General features: G+C 26.2%; 5 protein-coding genes across 5 annotated transcripts in view; 4 read left to right on the plus strand and 1 right to left on the minus strand.

The window, feature by feature from the left end:
* The window catches only part of LOC127278465 (uncharacterized), a 92615-nt gene that overhangs the window by 58368 nt on the left and 7607 nt on the right, over positions 1–26640 (minus strand). The window lies entirely within an intron of this gene.
* LOC127278467 (uncharacterized) lies at positions 1487–3833 on the plus strand. Its single transcript, XM_051300202.1, has 3 exons — positions 1487–1636; positions 2081–2538; positions 3056–3833. Exons 2-3 carry the CDS (start codon positions 2087–2089, stop codon positions 3729–3731), a joined length of 1128 nt encoding a protein of 375 aa, XP_051156159.1. The 5' UTR covers positions 1487–1636; positions 2081–2086; the 3' UTR covers positions 3732–3833.
* Positions 19853–21840, plus strand: LOC127278469 (chymotrypsin-2-like). The gene is made up of 7 exons (XM_051300203.1): positions 19853–19979; positions 20073–20152; positions 20224–20318; positions 20470–20611; positions 20708–20821; positions 20951–21103; positions 21205–21840. Exons 1-7 carry the CDS (start codon positions 19925–19927, stop codon positions 21349–21351), a joined length of 786 nt encoding a protein of 261 aa, XP_051156160.1. The 5' UTR covers positions 19853–19924; the 3' UTR covers positions 21352–21840.
* LOC127278472 (chymotrypsin-2-like) lies at positions 22172–23812 on the plus strand. The gene is made up of 7 exons (XM_051300207.1): positions 22172–22380; positions 22491–22570; positions 22692–22786; positions 22880–23021; positions 23103–23216; positions 23294–23446; positions 23542–23812. The coding sequence occupies exons 1-7, from the start codon at positions 22332–22334 to the stop codon at positions 23683–23685; spliced, it is 777 nt and encodes a 258-aa protein (XP_051156164.1). The 5' UTR covers positions 22172–22331; the 3' UTR covers positions 23686–23812.
* Positions 24468–26307, plus strand: LOC127278470 (chymotrypsin-2-like). The gene is made up of 7 exons (XM_051300204.1): positions 24468–24676; positions 24786–24865; positions 25047–25138; positions 25251–25392; positions 25601–25714; positions 25814–25966; positions 26045–26307. The coding sequence occupies exons 1-7, from the start codon at positions 24625–24627 to the stop codon at positions 26189–26191; spliced, it is 780 nt and encodes a 259-aa protein (XP_051156161.1). The 5' UTR covers positions 24468–24624; the 3' UTR covers positions 26192–26307.

Here is a 26640-nt window from a genome sequence, read left to right on the forward strand (position 1 = left end):
ACTCATATTCTTTTGAGGATTTGGATATATAAGGTTTGAGGAATGGTCAAATTATGCAGCATATTCCAAGAAGCTGAGAGACGTGTCGTCGCCCCTATCGCAAAACTTTTCACATCCTCTTACTCTTGTTTCAAACGAGAAAATATTTTGATCTTGAAAAAAATGTTATTTTCTGCAAGAGAGAAAGAGAGCTCGCGAATTTTTTTCAGAAAAGCTTTAAAAACATGTATCGACTGTCAAATATTATACATTTATTCGAATAATCAATCTTGAGGAAATCGTTTACAAGATTTACACTTGTCAACAATATGTTTTTGTATATATGTAATGTCATCAATCAAACGAATTCTATTGAAAATTTAATTTACTCGAAAATTATTTGGTTCAAGGAAATATTTATTTGATAATAAAGTAACCAATATTATTTGAATCAAATAAAAAAATTTTTTCTTATATAGAAATTGACCTGGCAAAAGAAACCTATCAAGAATAAACTAACGTCATCTCCACACACATAAGGTGGTTATTCTAATTTAATAAGGAACATTTGTATTTGCCTAAAGATTATACGCTTTACTTCGTGACGATGACCGGAATAGAGAACAAAAATAAAAAAAAGAATCCCATTAGCTTTTAATAAAGCTGTACAACGACCCTCTGGGTTTTCCTCCCCTTCATATTATTCTATTGAAATTTTAACAATGAGCATAATAAACTTCTATGCCTCACAATAAAAGTTCAAAAAACCTTTATTGTATTATGTAAATAATAAAAAAAAAAATTAAAATTTCTGGCATTTTTGGTAACAAGATAAAACGATCTCCTCATGAGAATTAATTAATCGTTGTCATAGAATTAATGATTAATTCCAATAATTTTCAAAATCTCAAACATAAAAAAGAGAAATTTAGAATATATTTTTGCAAAAATTTGTCACTTATGAAAATTAATTTACTTCATAATGGTCATCATGATGCTTAAAGGCTGAAACAGGGTGGATGTGTATTTGCATAAGTGACTTATGGTTGACGTAGATATTACACCCCCTCATTCCATTCAGGGATTCGAATATCTTTGATGTGACATTCGCGGGAGGGTTTTATAAATGAGGGACCACTTATAACGAACCAGTGTTGAATATCATGTGATGGTCTTATATCAACATCATGTTACACTATTTCGAGAATGTACATAAAAAAAGCAATTTTTTTTAAGTGTCCATTATAAATAAAGAAAAAATTCCCAATAGTATTTGAATAACGCTTTGGAAAATAAATTTTGATTTAAATTTTGATTGAAAATTATAATTTTTTCGAAAAAAAAATTATAACAATTTGTATTCGTCATTTCTTTATAAATTGATAAAAATACAAGAATTAATTTATTATAATTGAAAAATTATTAAAATAATAAAACGTAATTTTCTGAATATTCAAGCATTATATACATTTCATTTTTATCAGATAAGGCCACGTCACCTGTTGTTTAACAGATAACGATGCTTGTGACAGTTCTTGTCTGGTATTCACAGTTAGTAGATGCGTTTTCAGTTTAAATTCAATACTGTCAATTTTGAAAAGTAAAAAACAGAAAAAAGTTGAATAAAGTGAATGCAACATTTAGTGCTTCTATAGGGGTAAGAAATATTGTTTTCATTATCATTTTTATTAATTACAATAATTCACACTACTACTACTAATAGTAATAATCTAATAATAATAAACTTTAGTGAAAAATGACTAAAAATTAGTAGAAATTTTCACTAATTAAAATAAGTTAAAAAAATTCTCATATTTCTTTAGAGACTATACAAATTTAATATTATTTAAATAATCCGACCTTTGTTCGTGAAACAAACAAAAATATAGGAATTTTCCTGTAATCGTAAAAATTGTTATCAAATCCGCCCCGGATAGAATTAGTCCGCAGATAATATTAACAGGAAAGTAAAAGTCAATTTTTTGCAAAATATACAAAAAAAAATCTAATCTTTTAATCTGCATATAAATAAATATGTTATTTTCATATAGGGAAGAAATGTAAATTTTCTAAAAAGTAATCTCTTTTTGTTTTTAAACAGAAAATAATGAGCAATCTGTATCCGAGTTTAGAGGACAAATTTAAAAATGAAGGGATCTGTCCAATATGTATGCAGGAAATGGAACTCACGCCAAAGTTTTCATGCGTGAATAATCATGTATTATGTCATCGTTGTAAACCATATTATTTCTCCTGTCCAAAATGTCGATCACCAATTGATATTGAAATTACACCTCCGGAGGTGAATCCATTTAATTCACCACCGCCAGTTCATTTGATGCCACACCCAATGCCAATGCCTCGTATTAATACTCCATATCCTACTCAAATGCCAATGCCAATGCCCAGTGCACCGATGTTTGATGATCATTTTCTTGTTCATGAAAGACAAAATTTGAATCCACCAACAGAACATCAGGAATTTATTCCTTGTGCTTATTCACAATATGGATGTTGGGTCAAATTTCCAGAGCATTTAAAAGAAATTCATGAGTCAAGGTAAAATATTAAAATGATTCATTTTTTTTCTTAATCTATGTATAAGGCAATTAAGATAAGTTTTATGTTATACTGAATTCACTAAATGGAAAACTAATTTAAACTTGAAAGTGTATTCTCTATATAATTAACGTGAATATCATTAAGGATTTAGAATTAAGATTTAAACTGCGTGACTAAAAGGGGTTGTTAGCAAAAGTTACTTCCCTATCAGTTCCCCTAAATTCTACTTATTCCCATCCTCTTTTTTCTTAGAGACGATCCTTTTAGATTCTTTTGTCAACTCTACTTCTGTCCACTATACTCTTTGCTTCAATCTTGTGTTTAAAATCCTCTTCCTCTGATTCTTTGCATAGCAACGGTTAGCATGGCAACTGTTAGAATACAGCAAAACAGTTTGTATAGCAACAGTTAGCATATATAACAACGGTTACCATAGAAACCGTTACCATGATAGTAAACGTTACCTTAGCAGGCTTCAAAACCTCTGTCATATTTTTTTTGTTTCTAATTTCAGATGCCAGTTTCAAAATCAAACATGCAGTGAAGAAAATATTACCGATTGCAGATATAAGGAGGCAGGATGTAATATTCAACTTCCCGCTTATAAAAAAGCATCACACGAAGATGATTGTCCCTATAAAGGAAGATTTGAAGAAATGGAAAAATTACATTCATCAATTGCAGCCGTTTCACTTGACAATAGCTCCTCGGATGATGAATCATATCATGATCCAAATGAAATAGTTGAATGCAAATATAGAAAATATGGTTGTATGGTGAGAATGCCCTATCATAGAAAAAGACAACATGAGGATAAATGTAATCATCAAAAAGATGAATCCTATCATAATCCAGATGAATTAGTTATATGTAAATTTAGAAAATATGGTTGTATGGTAAGAATGCCCTATAAACGTAAATTAATGCACGAAGATGAATGTAATTATCGCGTTAATGATAGTGATGATGAAGATTCTTATGTATATGAAGAAGATCCAAATGAGTTAAGCGATTGTAAATGGGCAAAATATGGATGTAGAGTAAGACCACAATTTTCACGTAAATATATTCATGAAGAGAAATGTAATTATAAACAAGATGAATGTTCATATAAAAATTATGGATGTCCAGCAAATTTTCATTCTTCGCAAAGATTTGCTCATGAAAGATCATGTCATTATGCTCCCTAAAAGACATACTTATTCTATTTTTATAATTTAATAAAATTTAGTTACAATTATTTTTTTATGGGTATATAGAAAGAAGAAAATAAATATATTTAAAAAATAAAATTATTTTCAATTCTAATTTCTTTCAACCTATATTTCATAAGAAGAAAATTAACGGGACATGTTCTAAATATCGATTAGCATAATCTATATTAATTCCTAAATTATCCACCAATTATATTTAAGTACCTAATATGCATTTAATAAGCTCCCCCTACGTGCGGAGATTATATATACACGCTTAACTTCTCATTAATGTGCAATAACCCATTTCTTGCATTGGAAATTCTATAAACACGATTTTATGCTAATATTGTTTGTCTTTTAATTTTTACACCTTCAGAAATGTGAAATTTATTTTCATACTAAATAATAGAAATTAAGAAGTTGTAATTTTTTTTTTTTTTTAATTTTGACATTGTATAAGGGGATTATTTTGTAGTTTCGTGAAAATGGATTAAATTCGCCAAGTACGGAAAAGATGATCGCCTAGAATAAGCTGATATAAAGGAATGGTTGGGGTGAGATATCTAACACCTGGAGGCTAATGGTACACAGTTTCTCCCTTCAGTATATATGGAACATTTCAGACTAAATGACACATTCACATTTACACTGCCTATTTGTGACGACAACATCTCAACGTGATGTGAAACAAAATCCACTTATACGTTGTCGTCGTCGTTTTCATCATAAATTGCTTTAACGTATTTTTATTGCACGCAAAAGATCACTAAAGTTAAACGATAGAAATTAATTTTTATATAACAAGTCACTTGACTTTTTTTTATATCCCTTTGATTATATTAATTTTTACTATTAATTATTAATTATAAATAATTAATAATAGTAATTATTATGATGAAGCAATTTCTTTTAGAGATTTTTAAATCTTAATTTTTCAAAGTAGAGAAAAAAAATGATAAAATTGTTCAACAATTTGATTTTATCAAAAACGTTTTCATAACACTCGAGAAAATGAATTTTTATTGGAAAATTGAAAAACTGGAGGCATTATATAATTCTATTTGTACAATAAATTGTTTTCAACATATATATATAGTAAAATCAACAAAGGTTCTTGGATCGGTAATTTTTATCGTTGACGAGTATGTAATCAGCACATCCCCTTTTTTTCGATTGCGAAAAAAAGAAGAGAAGTCAAAGTTACTCTCTCTCTCTCTCTCTCTCTCTCTCTCTCACCACGGGAAATCTTGAAATTCCCAAGAGAATTTAGATTCCGGCTCTTCGAAACTAAATAAATATCGAATGGCTGAAGAAAATCTCCCTCTGATGCCTGACGGGTCGTCAGGTCTATTACGAGCCCAAAGGGTCAGAACTTTGTTCGCGTCGCAAAGATGGACAAAGAGAAATGGGGAATATTTTACATGCTGGAAAATTGAGAGGGATATGTCTATAACTTTATATAGAAAAATAGTCCTAAACAGATAAAACAAAAACTGAAAATTATTGAATCGAATTTTTTTTTTTACTGATTTTCATCGCTAATTTGCCAAATTATTTTTCTATATTTTACAAAATAGAAAAAGTATTAATTTCACACTATTAAGATATAGAATCGAGAGCATAAAGATTATGCTCGAATAATTTTATAGCAGAAAGCAATTATCGAGGCATCTCTCTTACCAGCTTCACTTTCTCTGGATTAATTTTCATCTTGGAACGATGAGAGAGGGGTCTAGGCAAATTGTACCTCAAGGGAGCCACAACCAAAAGACACAACTTTAATTAAAAGACAGGTGCTTCTAGAATTGTCTTAATTTCATCTTATATACATATACAAAACACAAATATATATACAAACTTTCATATAACAAATTTCAAGCGAATTTGATGAAATCCGCCATATTGAATCGGCCATTTTGAATTTTGAAAAACTCAAATTCGTAATCAGAATCGGTGTGTAAAACACAATAAGGAAAAATTTATATAAAAATGATGATTATTACAATATATAAAATTACAATTTGAAGCACAATGGCAGGTCGCGAAATCCAGAGTCAAGGATATTGCCCTAATGCATGAATTCTGACAGTAATCCAATGTTTTGAATAGAAGCCATAGGGGTTCTGGGGATATTATAGGATTGTAGTCAATTCAACCCTCCCAACAATGCTACTGTGATATAACCTGTTATCAGTATAAATTGCTAATATTCAGAGACAATATCGCACAAATGAAATATTCCAAATCTTGAATGTTTCAGAAAAAAATTTTAACGCAAAATATAAAAATATATCAAATTATATTCTTTACTTGAGTTAAACACGCAAAGTTCATAATTCTTTTGTATTTCGTTTCGTCCTTTCTTCGAAAATATTTTTTTTTTTTATATTATTCCAAGAATTTTGTATACAAATTTCCATATATTGAATTTTTTTTTTTTTGAAAGAGAAATAAAATTTCGATTTATTGAAAAATTTTTTTTTTCTATAAAACAGCAATATTGGCAAATATATAAATATTTCAAGCGCAAAACTGTAGATTAATTTTTGCACGAAAGGAACAAAATGCAAATGAAAAGGCAAACGAACATCGTTTATATTTCAATAAAACATTTTCACGCGCACACTAATGAAATTGCTTTGCCTGTGATTGTATATAAGAGAAAGTTTTATTCCCTTCCACGAAATTAAAATGTTTAATATACAACCCTTTTTTTTCGAAATGGAAAAATATTCATACTGCTTGAACATTGTGCGTGAATTAAATATACATACACTTTAAGAAAAGAGGACAGAAAAACGAAGAAAAAGGGCAGATTTAAATGAAACGCAAAAGTAATGTAAATTCAAGTTGAACGAGATTGGAAATAGAAATGAAAAATGAAAATCTTTGCCAAAAAAAGAGAGAGAGAGAAAAAGAGAAAAACAAAATCTGTAATCCGATTTGAAATTCTTATATATACATAATTCACACTCATTTTATAGATATCACGTTCTTTTAGCGTTTGGTGCAAGACAAACTTTTTTAAAGAAAAGAAACTAATTTTCTTCTCTTAATTACGCTTGGGACCCGAACGATGATCAACAGAAACTCATGTTCTGAATTTTAAGTTTGATCGTCATGAAAATTCTTGGTTAATTATTCAAATTGAAGTCTAAAATTTTCGTTGTACTTTTTTTTAATTTTATTTCTTCTTTATTTATTCATTCGTTAGAAATTAATTCTAACGTTATAGACGTTTGGTATTTTTTATTTCTATTCTTATTATAAAAAGGTCATACACGTAACGCATAACGCGTAACGCTTTTACGTGATAAACGTTAAATTTCAAATAGTCAAATATATTAACATAAAATATCATATAAATGAGAAATAAATTATTTAGTTCGTTTTTGAAACAAGGAGGAAGGATTTTGTCATTTTCCAGGAAAACATTCTTTCGAAAAAAAAATGATTTTTAACTTATTTTCCAGTTAGTATGATTTGAAAAGAGTATTTTTTTCTTTAAAAAAATAGTAGTCAATTCTATCCTATTATAAAAAGGTCATAACCATAACGCATAACGCGTAACGTTTTTTCGTGATATCCTTTTTTTGCGATGGTCTAGTAAATTTAAAAATCCGGACAATCCAGTGAATGATAATATTTTACTCTTTTTGTAAAAAAGTGCTTTTTTAATGCTTTGTATATACTGTGTGTTACTGTGTGTTATATTCTCTATCAATGCAAAAATGTGTGTGACGAGACGATAGCAACGCAAAATCTATAGAACAAAAAGAGTGCTTGCACATGCAGTAAGGATAATTGTCGTATTTCTAAAAGAATAGACTTTACGAGGGGGAAATTAAATTGCAATGCTATGTCAAATAATTCTTTCCATTTCAAATACTCACAATAATTTTACTTTTGCAAAAAATATTTAATTATTAACTAAATATAAATATAAATAAAAAAATATACTGACAATCGGATTATTTATAACAACAATAAGAATAAAAATCAAATCCTAAGTGAAATAAACTAATAAAATTCAAGGAGAAAAAAAATTTCTTTTTTCTATTTTCTTTACTCTTTATTATGGAAATGAAATTGAATTAGGGACGCACATTTACTTTACGTGCTTCAATGTAGTGTAATTTATCGATGGTAATTAAACGAAGTTAACGTCAGCACCGGCTGCTTGTCGATGACCAACGGTCAGTGCGTGAGTCTCCTATTAATGGGCTTTTTTTTACTTTAACTCACCACACTTTATGTTCCCACTTTATATGTATATATAGTTATTTGTCAACAATTCATTATATTTCAATTTGCATTTTATCAAATTTTTTAACATTTTTCTTTTTCAAAATTTTTTCAATGAATATAATTCTTTTCAAATAGCATAAAACATACTATACAACCACAATATTGCGAATATTGCACGGAAATATTGAGGCAATATTGCCGCAACATAATTGCTATTTGTATTTACATTCACATTCTTAAAATTAATGTCGACATTTATAATTAGTTGGTGAAGTAGAGCAATTATAATTTGAGAACGGAAACTCTCTTTTAATTGTGTGCATTGCAGGGATGTGTCCGGAAATGACATTTTTGTTCTGTTCCGTGCCAGTGCCACGGAATAAAAATATTTACATATTTAGTTCCGTGCCAAGGCACGGAACAAAAATGGTTGTGTATTCAGTTCCGTGCCGAGGCACGAAACGAAAATGTATATATATTTAGTTCCGTGCCAAGGCATGGAACGAAAATAGTTGTATATTCAGTTCTGTGCCGTGGCACGAAACGAAAATGGTTAAATATTTAGTTCCGTGCCAAAGCATGGAACGAAAGTAGTTACATATTTAGTTTCGTGCCGAGGCACGAAACAAAAATGGTTATATATTCAGTTCTGTGCCAAGGCATGGAACGAAAATAGTTGTATATTTAATTCCGTGCCAAGGTACAAAACAAAAATTTACAGGTATTTATTTTCGTGCTATAAGTACAGAATAAAATTAATTATTTAGGAATATTATTCCGTTCCAAATACGTAAACAACAATAAATGAGAACAGATTGTCGGGCCTGTTTACATTAAGTGTCCTTGCACTCAAGGATATTATCTTTCAAATTCGTTATATGTCCAACATTAGAAATGAAAAGAGACAAGAAAATGTTTTTATTCTAAATAATATGTACTTAGTCTCTTATTATAAAAAAATCAAACCACAGCTTTATGAGTTACATGCGTAATACTTTTTAATAAAATTGATAAAATCAATTACTCGACTACAATAAAATGTATCATATAAAGGGTGGTATTATTAATAAGGGGCCCTCCATAAAATAAGTTAACAATATTTTATTCTTTTTATAACCCCCGGCCCCCCTCGTTATCAATAGGATTACTTTTTCTAAACAGTAATGTGCTGTGGGAACAGTTACTTTTTTTAACGAGTAACGCGTTACCGTTACTTTTTCTATGCAGTAACATACAATCTTTACTGTAACTATTTTTAAAAAGTGACGCGTTACCGTTACTTTTTGTAAAAAGTATCGCTAATCGTGACCAATACATTTTTTAAAAAATAATTCGTTAACATTCTTTTTTTAAACAGTAACGCGTAATCGTTACCGATAATGTTTCTAAAAATTATCGCGTTACATTTTCTAAACAGTAATGTGCTATGGGAACAGTTACTTTTTGAAAAGAGTAACGCGTTACCGTTACTTTTTCTATTTTCTTTTATTTTTTGAAAATTTTTCGAAATTTCAGTTTCTTCAATGTAGACCTATTTTCAATGACTGATAACTCGAAAAAATGGATTTTTTCAATTTTTGATAAGAGAAGAAAAGTTTCAGTTTTTGTTTTACTTTTCAATAATGTTAACAAAAATTTTTTTTTTCATTTTTTATTAAAAAAATAACAATTTTTTATAAACAAATAAAGTTTTTTTTAATTTGGCTATGATATTTTTTTAATTTTTTTTTAAACATACCTGGAAATACTAAGAAAATTTTGAAAAAAAAAATTTAGAGTGGGCCGATAAGTTTTATTGGTTTAAGTAAACGTTTAAACACCGCGCGCAGCATTTTGCGCATTTTTAAAAATTAAAAAAAATTGTAAAATTGTTAAAAAATTTTTGTTAACATTATTGAAAAGTAAAAGAAAAACTGAAACTTTTCTTCTCTTATCAAAAATTTAAAAAATCCATTTTTTTCGAGTTATCAGTCATTGAAAAAAATTTTCAATTGTTGATAACTTATGAACAATTAACTTTCGAAAAAAATTGGTTAGAGAAAAAATGTTCCTTATTATATGTAGAATTAGGAAAAAAATATTAAAAAATTTTTTAAAATAATTTTGTTTTTCTCCCATTTTGATCTTATATATTTTTACGACAAATACATGAGGTCAAAATGAGAAAAACAAAATTATTTTTAAAAAATTTTAATTATTTTTTCCTAGTTCTACACATAATAAGGAACATTTTTTCTCTAAACAATTTTTTTCTCTAAACAATTTTTTTCAAAAGTCAATTGTTCATAAGTTATCAACAATTGAAAAAAATGGTCCATTTTTTTAAATAAATGGTCATATCTTTTTCAAAAATCATCGTACACAAATTTTCAAAAAAGCGTTTAAAAGGTGATAAAATAAGCTTTCAAATGCCGTATCGAGAATTAAATTCTGATCATTTCTTCATAACCAAGATCAATTTGAAATTTACAAAAAAAATGAAAATTTTTTTTGTTATTTTAAACAATTAAACAATGCATTTTTTTTATTTTCTTTTTTGTATCGTTAAAGTCAAAGATATTTTTAATTAAAGATACAAAACTTTTTGTAAAGCCCTAATATGCTGTAAGGTGGGCAAATATTATTGAGCGGCAGTGTATATATGTATAGTAAATAAATAAAATAAATAAGTCGCATACAATAAAAATTGTTTATCAACCAGTTGACTGTCTATTAAATGTTAAATAAGACTTCTGAGAAATTTAATTAAAATAAAATAAATATAGACTGAATATATACAGGGTGTATCATAACCGGGTACTATCATGAAAACATGTAATCATAAAATATTCTTTGAGTTTTTACTCAATTAATATTCCCTAACAGCATCCGGATATTCAAGAAATCCTACGAACGTTCTAGGGATATCCGGTAATTAGGATATCCATAGATATCCTGAGGACATCGTAGAGATATCCGGCTACGGTTAGGACATTTTGCAAAATTATTCGGCATATTGAATCCGCCATTTTGAATTTTGAAAACTGATATCGGATTTGTAATCAGTAACCCAAATAACCCCTGAGTAACGAGTTTCATGTAAATACAATAATTTTTTTAAAAAATCGTCTGCCATATTGGATTCGCCATTATGAATTTTTAAAAACGGATATCAGATTCGTAATCAGCGACCCAAAAACCCCTAAATAATAAGTTTCATGTAAATCCGATAATTTTTTTTAAAACTCGTCTGCCATATTGGATACGCCATTTTGAATTTTTAAAAAACTGATATTGGTTTCTTAATTAGCGACCCCAAAAACCCTTACGGGTACAATGATCTATAAACTTTGTTGAGTAAAAAAATATACATATATCTGAAAGGGTACAATATTCATTTATGATGTTAATATTCATATATTAAAATTTATAGAGTATTTTTATTTAATCTTAATAATGAAATAAACTATAGAATTCGATAAATATTCATTTCTCGGAATTTATGAGATTTAAATGTTTGTATCATGTTGAATAGAGGGTTTAGAATCAAAACAAAATCCGAGTCTAATTAGTAACGTGTCAGGACACGTAAATGTATTACTATATATTTCTGTTTTTGAGCTTGGAACGAAATAAAATTTCTACTTATTTTTGTTTCTTTCCACAGCACAAAATATAGTTACCTCTTATTTTTGTTTTGTTCCTTGGCACAAATTATAATTACCACTTATTTTGGATTCGTACCTCGGCACGAAATATAATTACCTCGTATTTTTGTTCCGTTCCTCGGCACAAAATAAAATTGCCTCTTATTTTTGTTTCGTGCCGGGACACAAAACAAATTTCTTAAGTAATTCAGTTTCATGCCTCTGGCACGGAACGGAACAAAATTAAAATTGATTTTAGTTCCGTTTCCGGACACATCCCTGGTGCATTGAAACGCATAACTCCCACATGAAAAAGAGTATAGTAATGCACAATACTTGACTTAATATGCTTCGTATGCAATGTATATGTGTATTTAATGTGTATTTCTATTGTTGTATTAAATGCACGTACTTTTAACATTGATTTCTTAATTTCCTTTTTAAAATGAAAAATAATGGGGAGTATTATTTTCTATATTTAGTTCCGGAACTTTAACGTTCCTTTGTGATTGAAGTATCGTCAATTTTTTTTTTTAATACACACGTATACATTAACGTGATGATTCATTCATTAAATGCGTTTTTGTCATTTGAATCATCAACTAGAAAAAATTCTATTTACACAATTTTTTTTTCTCTACTACTAAAAATAGAGGAAACATGAAATAAAAAGTATAAAATAAATAATAATAATATTTATAGTATAGTAAATATAAAAACGCATAACAGTACTACAGAGTGTAAAATTTGAAATAAAAATAGAAATAGAAGTGAATAAAAATTTGGACGATGATGATCAGAAAATATTATAGCACACGAAAGGAACAGATATAATCTAGAGAGAGTTGGTCCCAGCTTGTGAAAGCTTGATGGAGAGAAACTTGAGAAAAGTGGTTGTCTCTACCGTCATCTGTATGATTTACAGGTGAGAGGGTATACTTTCAAAGTAAGACAGGCACGCACTTGTTCCCTTAGGATCTTGAGAGAGGGGAAAAAAAACACGCGAGGATCATTTTCATCACACTGTGAATATAGGTGATTTATTTTTACAAGATACACAAAAAAATCTATTTATAGGTGACATAATATTTAATTTACCAAAAAAAAAGTTTTCAGCAAAAAGAAACATTTTAGAAAATAAATTTGACAGAAAATTTTATCCGGTGTAAAATTACAATTGACAATTACATTCGAATAATTGTTTCAAGTCCCTTAAATTTACATTTGCAAGGTTTTACATTGACAAACTTGAAACTGTTGAAATGGTCACTGTAAGAGCTTATCTGGCCATTAGGAGCATTTAAATTGGTAATTTGTAACCGCTGATTGAAGGGAGCTTTGGAAATACTCAGTAAACTTTCAGACATGTTTATTCATTATATGTAGAAGTTGATTAATTTAATGATCTAATCTATATAAATTATTATTTAGAAAAAAAATACTATTAATCATAAAATCAATTACCATTTTTCAAAATTTTTCATTTTTGCGATTATAATTAAATCTTTTTTCTCTTCTATGAAATATATATCATTCAATTTAAAGTTTAATAGTCTGTAAATTCCATTACATTTCCTGACATCCATAAGAATGTAATAAATTTTATTTTACTACCAATTGAGATTTTGATTCTAAGTCTTTTAATGGTCCTTAATTAATTCTCATTTGTTCTCAATTTTAAGCGGAAAATCCTCACAGGTAATTTAGCATCGACATATATTTAAGAAATAATAGAACTGCGCTTTTTGAAAAATAAATATATAGAATTTTCAGTTATGTTGGTATTTTTCTTTCTATATAAGATGAAATACTCATTGTATAAAATGTGCTTTCTGAATTATAGACTTTATATTGTTCCCACGCGTTTATATGCGGAGAAAATTCAATAAATACTTCAATAGAAAATTTCTGCCATTGATAAACGCTGTTAGAGAAAAATAAAAGGATCCTGAAGCGATCAATTTTTTTTTTTCTTGTGCGCGTTAACCAATCCTTGAAAATTGTGAATAGAGGTACTTTAAAAAAAAAGCTGGTGACGCAGCTGCGTCCAAGTCGAAAGCAATCACGTCGCAGTTTCTGCGATACGCTTTTTAGCCCTCTCGTTGTGGCCCAATCATCGATTCACTTTAGAAGACTTTATGTCGCTAACGGTATAAAGATTTCAGTGTCAGGTGCCATGAACCTCGTTTCAAGTATAAATCATTGTCAGAAAAAAAAAACTGAAAACGAATTTTTCAAATAAAATCCCATTTTATTTATCAATTATCAAGTAAATACTTAAAAAAACGATGCATAATTTTTTGCAATTTTAGATAAAACTAGCTGTCGCACCCGTCTTCGACGGTTATAATATTTAGATTTAATAAATTTTGAAATTTATAATTACATCCAACTATACGTGTTCTCCTGTATTAAAATATCTTTTTATAAATTTTTAATTATTATTTATTCAATTCAATTTAATTTTTTCACTGCTTTTAATAAAATTAAAATAATTTAAAATTGTATTTAATTTTATAGTATTGAAAATAAAAATTATTTTAATCAATACAATTTAAATTAAAATTTTAAAAAACTTTAAAAATTATTTGAAGAATAAATTTTTAATAGAAAAATTTCTTTTAAAAATTTATTCTTCAAATAATTTTTAAAGTTTTTTAAAATTTTAATTGAAATTGTATTGATTAAAATAATTTTTATTTTCAATACTATAAAATTAAATACAATTTTAAATTATTTTAATTTTATTAAAAGCAGTGAAAAAATTAAATTGAATTGAATAAATAATAATTAAAAATTTATAAAAAGATATTTTAATACAGGAGAACACGTATAGTTGGATGTAATTATGAAAATAATTTTATTTTATTATATTTATTATATTATATTTAAGTTTATTTAGTTTATTTAGTTTTATTATATTTAAAAATAATTTGTATCTATAATAATAATAATAATAATAATAATAATATTCAATAATAATAATAATAATTTAAATATAATAATTGTTAATTTCAAAGAGTAAAAAAGTAATTTTCGATTTTTTATTTTTACAATATCTGATTTCATATTCAGATTTGCAATTATTAATTTTAAAATTCTGATAAAATTCTTAAATTAAAATTCTTAAAATTTCTTGTTAAAAGCATACTTAATTGGTCACAAAATTTTAAATAAAGAACGTTTAGTAAAGAATTATCAAAAAATAAAAAATGTTAAATTTTTTAAATTTTTTGAAAGTGTCATATTTTTGTTTAAATTAATATTTTTCATTGGTGTGCAGCTAAGATTGCGTTTAATACCCAACAGACTAAAAACATTATTGTTTTACTTATAAAAAGTTGAACATAACGAATTCTTATATTACAATGTTATTAAAAAAATTGGAAATTCAAAAATTTGATTTAGACTTTTAAATTCAGACTATTTACTTAATTTAATAAAAAAATTGATTGTATTTATGTGAAAAAAATAGGTACAAATAGTTTCAAATCAATCTGACAAAAAATAAAAAATTTGCATTTTTTTGATTTTTTAAAATTTTTTGAAAAAATGTCATAACTTTCGTTCATGTTAATATTTTTTAATCAAATATGGATAAGATTTTAAGTTACGTTAAGACTGAATACACTGCCAAGTTTCACCTCAATCGGTTGAGCCGTTTTAAAGTTGTGCCGGTACAAAATATTGACGACAGACAGACAGACAGATAGACAGACAGACAGACAGACAGAATTTTTATTTATGGCATATTTGTTATCTTTACTACTTAAAATGATAAACTATGCAAGAAAAAATTAATTTGGAGCAATGTACAGACAAAAGTCTGATTTTATTAATATAGATAGATAGATAGTAAATTTACAAAGTCAGAAAATAATTTGATATATATGCTAAAACCTTTCACCTCCAGTAAACGCTTCACTTTTATCCCTCCTCGAAGAATAGTGAAGTCTTGTCAGACTTTGGTGAAATTACATTGAACTCAAAAGAGGGGTTGATGGAAAACTCTCATCATTACTCCAACTTACATTTATATACAAAGAGACTATTGTTCACAAAATTCTAAATCGTGCACAGCATCTTCCGATTAACAACAAGAGAGCTCGAAATAATTCATTTCGAAGGATTTCAGCCTGGAAATAACAATAATAATAATACGCATTGTCTTCGAAAGTACTATGTCACTTGAAAATTTGCGAGTCTATTTAAAAAATTGTCAAAAGTTCGAGAAAGTTTACAAAATCCTTTCTTTTTGGCAGAAAAATAAAATTTTCAAATATCTATAAAATGATATATGAATCCATTGAAAACACTCGGGAAAGACGTATTAATGAAACTTGATTCGAGGGTCTTGCGCATAGCCTATTTAGTAGACTGCGTTCAGCTATGTCAACATTATTACACCACAGATTCCCAGGAGAGTACTGTATACAACACACATGAGAATATAACGAGGGCGAATGGATCACAGAAGTGGTTTTTTAAAATATGAATAAGAGCAGTACATATATATAGTAAAGTAGGTATCTCCCAGGAGGAACGTGCAAACACCAAAAACCACCCCCGCCCCCTTATTTCTGACGTATTCAACAAAAATAGAAAAAGAAGATATTTTCCCAAGCGACAAGTTAAGAATTTCAAATTCAACAAAATTGTTCAAAGAGAACGAATATACGAGAGTTAATTTTCTTGGATCTTGACCTCTCTCTTTCTCCGGCAAAAGAATTACTCTCTATTATGCATGAATCACATTTTGCAATTTAATAATACCAAAAGCCCCTCATCCGCACTTTTATAAACTTGCAGATAAAGAAATTATTGAGCAAACATTTTTTTTAATTAAAAGAAGTACTACTTAGAATATTAAAATGAATTTGTAAAAATTTGATCAATTTTCGTTATTCACAGTGAGAAAAAAGATTTTGGTTGGCGCAACAAAATTTTGGTTGTAAAGACGAAATATTTTTCCTCAATTATTTATTTTCAGATTTGTAAAATCAATCTCTATTATAAACAGTTCTTTATTATTATGAATTAATATCGTTGAAGAACGAATAAATGTGAGTGAAAAAAGTAAGGCTGCAAAGTGATATATTCCAATGGTATATAAATTGGATTTACCCTTGGTTCCAGAGATTTCAAGTGGTATTTGCAGATCTTTCTATACTGTGGATCGTCGCTATTTGAAGGGCTCTACAGAAACTAATTGGCCGGTCAGCCCTTCAATGCGGTATCATTGCAATGTACTTTTTGTACACTGTATATATTAAAATCACAATTTTCTCATTCAACTTCACCGTATGATTTTACAAAATTTTACAATCATTTTCATTCTAAATAATTTATTACTCTCTAAATCGAAATTACAAAATAATTAATTGCAAAGTAAAATTATTCAACTGACTTTATTTTCTCAGATTAGAAAAAAATTATTAGTAAAAACTAATTAATTTTCAGTGGAAAAATAACTGTTTTTTTACCAAAATGAAAATATATATATGACATTTAGATATAAAATAATGTTTTCTATATTTTATACATTATATTTATTCATTGAAGATGATTTTAATAAAGCCATATACAAAATATTGGTCTATAACAATTTAAATCAATTTAACCTTTCTGTAACCTTGTTGTACCACCTGGTAAAAGAGCTTTTATCTTTATATACTCCACTTTACCATCAATTTTCCTCAAAGCTACAGTCGGTATTTGGATAAATTCGAATCTCAAACATTTCCTTATTTCTTCATTCAGTTTAATTGTTTCTTTTTTAATCAAATTTTAAAATATTTAATTTTTCAAATCTTTGAATTTTTTTGGTACTGTTCTATTTTTTTCTACCATTTTATTTTTTGTACTATTTTATCGAATGATAGGAAAAGCTTTTTCATGCCTGTTAAAGCACAATTCAACAGTCGGTAAGAAAGTTCACAAACTTGCGACAGCTTTTATGGATTTCTATAAGGGTAGGTTATTGTTCTACCTTGGACGTGAATTTATATCACACACACTCAAAAGAATCATCGAATTGGAAAATTCTCAAGGCAAAGGTTCAAAAAGAAACTTCTTCAAATGATGACACAATTTTATTAATTATTAATTTTCCGTTACAACTTAATTCAAAAAATTAGTGTAACTAATATATAATAATTAATATAACTAATAAAAAAAAAATTCTTAATCGAAAATAGAGATGTAATTCAAAATCAATTTCTAAATTTTACTAATTTTTAATCAAATATGACTATTTTTAGTAATTCAAAATTTTTTTACTTTAGCTAAAAAAATAGGTAAAAATTAGTAGAAATTTTTATTCATTTAAATTTAGAGAGAATATAAATCATAAAAAACAATCCAATTCATTTTACATTTTGCTTATAGAATTCCCTATAGACATACTTTTCTCTGTATTTTCCATTAAATTTCTCAACAAATCCAATGTGCGGAAAATAAAACAAAACAAAAAATCTACCAATGTAATATGAAAGTACTTGAATGTATTGCGTTGAAAAATAAAGAAAATGAAAATCATATTTTTATATCAGATGTGAATTGCTTTGACATAAGGTAATTTAAGCTTCATTAAAATTTCTTCCAATAAAGTTCAGCACTTAAGAAAACCTTTTTAAAATATCAATTTTCGCAAAGAAAACTGTAAATAAATTTTCCTCTACCTTTTTGTTTATCAATTTTTTACATACAAAAATTTTACTGTAATCCTACGTAAAATGTATGAGCGCGTATATATTTTATATTCAAATCAAGTTCTCTATTGATAAAAGTAATATAAAATGATGTATGAGATATGCATCTTATATATATAAAAGTTTTCCATATTTTTTAGAACTTTTACAATTTTAGTGCATGCCGAAGGCAAAGAAACCCCTTGAAAATAAATTTGAACACGAGGATGCTTTCAACGAAGCATAAAATTGTCAAATGTATATATATGGAATTGATGTTATACACGTGTAATTCACATCGAAAAACTTCATTTCGGTTATATTTTGTTTTATTTTTTTTTGATTATTTTTATATAATATTTGTATATTGTATTCCTCAATTTATTTTTTTTTTATTTTTAAAAATGATAAGCGCAAAAAAATATTTTGGCTATTTTTTTTATAATTTTCAATAAATTTTTATAGTTGTAAATGAATGTGTGTTTTTCAATAAATCATCGCTACGGATATGGTTTAGAGAAGATTTGATACATACAGACAAACCAATCAATTGCAATCACAAATTGCCCATATATATGTTTTTGTGGTCAAATATCACTGACTTAAATTTAGAGAGAAATATCTCTCAACATCTGAATGTCAATAAAACATATAAAATGTAAATCAGAAAGTAATGAATAAATTTTTATTGAACTTTTAAATATATTAGAAAAGAATAAATTTTATTTGATAACAGTTAAAATTTTTGTTTTTGCTTCTCATATATAAAATGATTTTTGTTATTCGAGAAATTAACCCTGGAATTATTGTTGGATGTTCTATGAAGATCTTCTTGGCAAAGTTCTACTAACCCAAAGAGAGTAAATTTTCCTTATTCTATATTTTTATTTCAAATCCAAATTTTCATCAAAATTTTGCAAATTATTTGCGGTATTTGGATAGTTACCAATTTTTCAGGTGAGGTTTGAAAACGCAGGTGGTTTCTGGGTGCATATAGAGGTACATTCGTTTTAGAGACGGATCGATCAGCGCACGACTCCTCCTCTCGACTCTCAACCCGGCATCTGGTTCAATTTTAGACCTCTGTCAAATATCAATATATCTTTACAAATATATTTATTGTCAAGGGTTTTTTTTTCCTGGTTTTTCTAATGCTCCCAAGAAATATGTCTAGTTCACGAACATTAAAGTGCAAATAGAATTATATACTTGACATTCCTGAAAGTAGTGGGATTTTTTGTTTCCTCTTTTTTTTTTTTTTTTGTTTAAAATACTTCAAAGCTACTCTCTCACCAAAGGAAACGACTTTGAGAGGTATAAATTCAATAAAAGTCTTTCTCTTTGAGTACGCGGAAAATTAAAAAATGTTTTTTTCAACAAATTAATATTAATTCACAATTTTTTTTTTTATAATAAATTACTTTCATAAAAACTTTAATTTATTATACTAGATAAATGAAGCACAAGAGTGATTTGTTCTCATAAAAATTTGAAATTATTATCTAATCCTAATCTTCATTCAAAAAATGATATTCAATTATTATATTATCAACATTCAACAAGTATATAAGTGAACTTATCATTAAAGATTTATCGTTATTTTTTGATTACTAAAAGTTTGACGATGATTATCATCATTAGTGTATTTTGCAGTTTTTTCCTCTCAATTTCATGCAATGGTAATTATAATATCAGTAAATTTGCAAAATATTTATAATTATTAAATTATTAAATTAAATAATTATTTAATTATTAATTAAAAAATGTTATAGTTGGGATTTTTAAAAATGATTATTTTATTCCAAAAATAATTAATGGAGAAGATGCCAAATTTGGAGAAATTCCTTATCAGGTAATTTTCGAATAAAACAAAATTTGAATTAATTTCAAACAAATGAAAAAATTACTAAATTTTTAATTAAGGTATCACTTCAAAAAATTGCAAAGAATTTTCATTTTTGCGGAGGATCAATTTTAAGTGAAACTTATGTAATTACAGCGGCACATTGTGTAGTAAGGTAGAGAAAAATTATATACTAATATTGAATTTATTATTTTTAATCCTTTTTGAAAATATATTTTTAATTTCATGAAAAATTCATTACATTTTTTTTTCTTGTATTGGATCGAACAATTTTGATGTTTTTAAATAGATCTTCAACTTTACAGTAAAAATGCATCTGATATACAAGTGATAGCTGGTACTTTAAAATTAAGTGAGCCAAAATCAATTCATCATGTTGATGAAATAATTGTACATAAATTTTACAACAGAAAGGATTCATGGAAAAATGATATTGCTTTACTGAAAGTAAGTTATTATTTACGTACTTTACGTTATTTCAATACTTTTAATACTAGTATTAAAAGAGAAGATAAAATAATATTTAAAATTTATTTTATTTAGATACAAGATCACTTTATTCTGAGCGATGTAATACAAATAATTCCTCTTCCTGAATCTAAAATGATCATTGAGGCAAATCAAAAGGCAGTAGTTTCTGGTTGGGGTAGACTTAAAGTTTGTATTTTAATTTCTTTCTATGAAATTTATTTTGTTTTTAAACTTTTTTTTTTACTTACGATTATTTTGTAAATTAATTATAATAACTTTTTTTTATGTATTATTAAAATTATTTTACTTTTACAGTACCTTGGGCCTAAACCTGATCATTTACAACGTGCTGAAATTCTCACAGCTGATCAAAATTATTGCAGAAAAGTTTATAGAAAGCATGGTTATTCTATTCATGATTCTCAAATTTGTGCCTATGATCCAAACATTAAGAGAGGATCTTGTAAGGTATTTTGACAAATTTTTAATATGAAAAATTAAAGTGAAAAGTTATTTTTTTTACGTATTATCACGTCACGGGGAGGATATATAATATTTTTTATTTACAGGGTGATTCTGGTGGTCCTTTGACTGTGAGAGGAGTTCTTGTCGGTCTTGTTTCCTGGTCGAATGGTTGTGCAAAAACCAACTATCCTACAGTTCATACTAGAGTATCAGAATTTTTAGATTGGATTAGAATACACTCTATTATTTAAGCAAATTTTCAGTTTTTAAGTAACTGGAAATTCGATTTCTTTTATGAATTTCTATTTATTGACATAAAATATAGTAAAAATAATACCAAGACCCAAAATATTTCCGGTCTATATAGTTATCTATTTGGGACAGATAATGTTGACGTATAATAAGTTCCGGAAGAACTGCTTTGTAATGAATTCACTTTTACTATACGACGCTAAATCTTACTGATAGTCCTATTTTGAAAACACAAAATTTTCTGCGAGCGTAATACAAATTAGCAAAAACTCAGCCACAATAGTAGATTATTTTACAAAGTGAAGTCTTAATTTTCTTTTTACAATTTTCTAAAATAGACATTATTTTATCATAGGTAATTATTAAAATGTAAATATTTAATGAACTAATAGATTAATTATATTAAATAAAAAATGGACTAATAAAAAAATAAATGAAGTAATAAAAAATTAAGTGAACTAATAAAAATATTAACTTCAATAAATTAACAGCAGTATATTTTACTAACTAAAAATCGTGATGGTATTATTAACCCTAACTATAATATTTTTCTCTCAATGTGTCTTTATTTTTATAAACAAATTAATATAATCAATAAACATTTTATCCAGATAAAATAAATAATTCTACATAATTAGTATATATCTTAATGTATTAATCAGTCATCGATTAGCGGTATTACCCTGTCCCATTCATCTCAATCAATACAAATTTTATAAATATAATCAAAATATTTTGGTTTAATGGACGCAATGATAAATAAATAATATATAATCAAAAATATAAATCTTGATGAAGTATACAATAAAAGAAAATTAATTGAAAAAAAATTAAAATCTGTACATTAAATCTAATCTATAGCTTAATACAACAAATTAAAATTTACCTGCTTAAAAATAAATTATCTTGATATAATGAGTATAAATTAATAACCCTAACAGAAAATAAAGCACAGTCTTGGATCGAGTAAAATTTCAAAATGATACATAGTGTATTCTTTGCTCTTAGTCTCCTGGCTTTCTCTCAGGGTAAGTAATAAAAAAAAAAAAAAATTCAGAATATTCTATAGAAGTTATAAATTTATTACTATACTTTGTAATATAGAGGTTTTAATATAAAACTCCTTTTAATATAATAGCTGCAGTCCTTGACTGGGATTCTTTAATACCAAGAATTATCAATGGACAAGATGCAAAACCAGGAGAAATTCCATATCAGGTAAAATTTATTATTTAAAAAAAAGTTTTATGTCAATAACTTTGAATTTTACGTTTTAATAGCTTTTTTTAATGAGACTTAATAAAATTGAAGAAATATATTTTGTAATTCTATTGTAAAGGTGTCACTTCAAACTGTAGCGCAAAAGTTTCATTTTTGCGGTGGATCAATTTTGAATGAAAATTTTGTGATCACTGCAGCCCACTGTGTCGTAGGGTAAGACACATTTTTCTATCTATCTTTTCATGTAAATTTATAATAAATCAAATCAAATTTAAACTTTTTATTTGAATTGATAATGTTTTGCAGTAATAAACCAGTGAACATACAAGTCGTTGTTGGTACCTTAAAATTAAGTAAACCAAAATCTGTACATCTTGTTGAAGAGATTATTACTCATAAGGAATACAATCCAAAAGATGCTTGGAAGAATGATATTGCTTTGCTTAGAGTAAGAATATAATAAATTATTTAACAAAAAGCTCTGGACTAGCGTTATAACATTAAAAAAATTTTTTTTTATATCATTTAGGTAAAAGAACCATTTGTCATGAATGATGAAATCAAAATGATTCCTCTACCAAAACATAATGCAAAATTTGAACCAAATCAGAAAGCTGTTGTTTCAGGATGGGGTAGACTTTTGGTAAAATTTTTCTATTAATTTTTTAAAAAATTGTTTTTTTTTAATAATTATAAGAAACTAATTTTTAATCCCTACAGTTTAATGGACCAACTCCAGATCATTTACAACGAGCTGATCTTGTTATTGCTGATCAAGCCTATTGTGTAAAAAAATACTCCGAATTTGGACTCTCTGTTCATGATAGTCAAATATGTGCCTACGATCCTAAAGTGATGAGAGGATCATGCAATGTAAGAAATTTTTTTCTATAACTTTTATTCATCAAAAAAATGAAAATTAATTGAATATAGAAATAATATATTTTTTTAATTTTTTTCATTTCAAGGGTGATTCAGGTGGTCCATTGACTGTCAATGGGGTTCTTGTTGGTCTTGTATCATGGGCCAATGGTTGTGCAAAAACTGATTACCCCACAGTTTATACTAGAGTTCCAGAATTTTTGGATTGGATCGCACAACACGCGGTTTAATTTTTTTTCCTTCAATCAGTATTTCATATATTTATTTTATATATATACAATTATTCAAATATAAACAGTATTTTTGTAAATTTTTTAAATCTTATGTTATAAAGTACTTTATTATTTAAAACAATAAATTAATATTTATAATATATATTATAATGTCTTTATTATTACAATATTTTTTTCCTTTTATGCATTATTACTATTTTCAAATAAATATTTCCTTGAATCAAATAATTTTTATTTTTCTCAATTTTAACAGTTTTTTTAAATAGTTATTTGTATATTTACAGTTAAGGGCAAAAAAAAAATTGTATACATTTTAGTAAAAATTTTAATATAAATAGAATTTCGTTAACAGGTGGTAAGGTATTGACATAAGTTTAAGCGATATTAAAAAAGAAAACAGAAATATATGAAAGAAGGTGAGACTGTTGCTGACATGAAAGGTATATAGAGTTTCCTAAAGCATTACTAAAAGGTTCAGGAAAAAAAATTTGATACTGAAATAGTGTCATAAACTTTAGAGAGCAATATCTATGATACTTGAAAAAAAAGGAGAAAAAAATTAAACAGAAAGACAATATTACCAAGAAAAATGTTTCACATAATATTCAATTTAATTTAATTTCCTAAAAGCATTTTATTCATATCATTTCGAGCTTATCTTTTCTTCTAGTGACATCGCAAAAATTTTCATCTAATCTTTTACACTGATGACTAATATATAATATATAATAAATGTATAACATTAAAATCAACTTTTTAAACACTATTCTAAGAAATAAGTTCCTAAAAAATTGATAAAATAATTCTTTCACTTATTGAAAATAATATTAATTTTTACAAAGAGATCAAAATCAGTGTGTTTTTATCTTTCATACCGATAAAAAGACCGTTTTTCAAAACAGTTTCAACAGTTTTTCATTCACATTCATACTAAAAATGACACTTTTATTATTTCTTATTTTTGGTTTATTATTAATTTCATCTAATGGTAAGAATATTTTTTTAATTGTTTATATCATAAAAAGAAACAAACATTATTTTAGTATTTTACAGAAAATATAAAATGCTATAATCTTAATATTTTATTTTGATTCCAGCAAGAGATCTAGAAAAAAAATCATTAAATCCCCGGATCATCAATGGAAGAAAAGCATTACCTGGCGAACTGCCATACCAAGTATTTTTTTTTCCACACATTTTTTATTAAAATAAATTTAAATATAACAAAATTTTCCTTCAATTATTGATGCATTTAATATGTTTTAATTTAGTTTATTATTCATTAAATTTGAATAAGTGAGAATTTGTTGACTAATTCTTAATTTTTTTTCTTCTGATGAATATATTCTCTTTTGAAGGTATCACTCCAAACTACAAGCAACTTTCCCTTTTGCGGTGGATCCATATTAAACGAAAACTATGTATTAACAGCTGCACATTGTGTTGTAGGGTAAACTAATTTTTTTTATTTTTAATATCGTCAATAATGCAATTAACAAATAAAATATAATTTTTAAAAAGAAAAAAATTACATAATTTGATGATTAATTTTCATTTTTCAGCCATAATTCAATTACAATGAAAGTAGTTGCTGGAACAATAGATCTTTTGCAACCAAAATCAACTTATTTGGTTGATAAAATAATAAGTCACATTGAATATGATCCATCACGTTCTTGGAAAAATGATATTGCTCTTATTAAAGTAAAATTCATTCACTAATTTAAATTGGTGAAATTTCCTACTAATTTTCAGTCATTTTTACTTTAGTAAAGAAAAATATTACTAAATCATGAGTAATATTTAACTAAAAATTAGTGGATATTTTAATTTAAATTATTAAACTAATTCATACTAATTAAAATTTAGAGAGAAAATAAATTTTCTAATTATTTCTCTTTGATAATTGTAGGTAAAAACACCATTTATAATGAGCAATGAAATTCAAAAGATTGCTCTTCCAAAATTGGATACGATTGTTAGAGAAAATGAAAAAGCTCTTGTTTCCGGATGGGGACGCATTTGGGTAGGTTATAAAAATTAATAAATAAAAGAAATTAAATTAATAAACATAATAATTTTATTTGGTGAAAAATTTGAACCCGAATTTTTTTTTTTTTTACAGTTAGGAGGTCCTTCTTCCAACAATTTGCAATTAGTTAACATTTCAATTGCCAGTCAAACAGTATGTAACAATATTTATCAACCTTTGGGTTTTGATATTTACAATACACAAATTTGTGCATATGATACACAACTAAAGAAAGGAGCTTGCCACGTATGTATTTTTTTATTTACAAAAAAAAATAATTATAATAAATATTATTAATAATAAATGAAATAATTTTTATCTTAGGGTGATTCTGGTGGTCCATTAACAGTTAATGGATCATTACAAGTGGGAATTGTTTCGTGGTCAAAAGGTTGTGCTCAAATCGACTATCCTTCGGTTTATACAAGAGTATCTAAATTTTTAAATTGGATCGAAAAAAATGCCATCTAATTTTGTTCAAACATTTTTTTACTTATAAACAATAATTATTGTATAAATTTAATAAATTATTTCTTTTGTGAATTGAATAAAAAAAGAAAGAAAGGAATAAACATATTTTTATTTCACTTGAAAACAAATTTTATTTGATTTAAATAATTGGTTAAATTGTTTAAAATAAAATTATAAACACCTATAAAGCAAGTAAATTATTTTTATTAAAAAAAAAAATTAATAGATGCGTCTAATATTATTTTTCTCTGTTAATAAATATCAAACACAAAAAAATTTAAAAACATCAATATTTAAAAAAAAGAAGTATAAAAAATTGTTTATAAATTTTTGATGGTTAATATAGTTAAAGATTATAAATTTAATCATTTCTTAAAATGTCAATTCATCTATATAACATAGATAACTAAATTTTTACAAAAAAAATTTATTTTTTTTTATGAAACCCA

This window comes from Leptopilina boulardi, unplaced genomic scaffold (assembly GCF_019393585.1).
Source record: "Leptopilina boulardi isolate dan_hultmark-lab unplaced genomic scaffold, ZJU_Lbou_2.1 LbouV2_202, whole genome shotgun sequence".
Lineage (NCBI taxonomy): Eukaryota > Metazoa > Arthropoda > Insecta > Hymenoptera > Figitidae > Leptopilina > Leptopilina boulardi.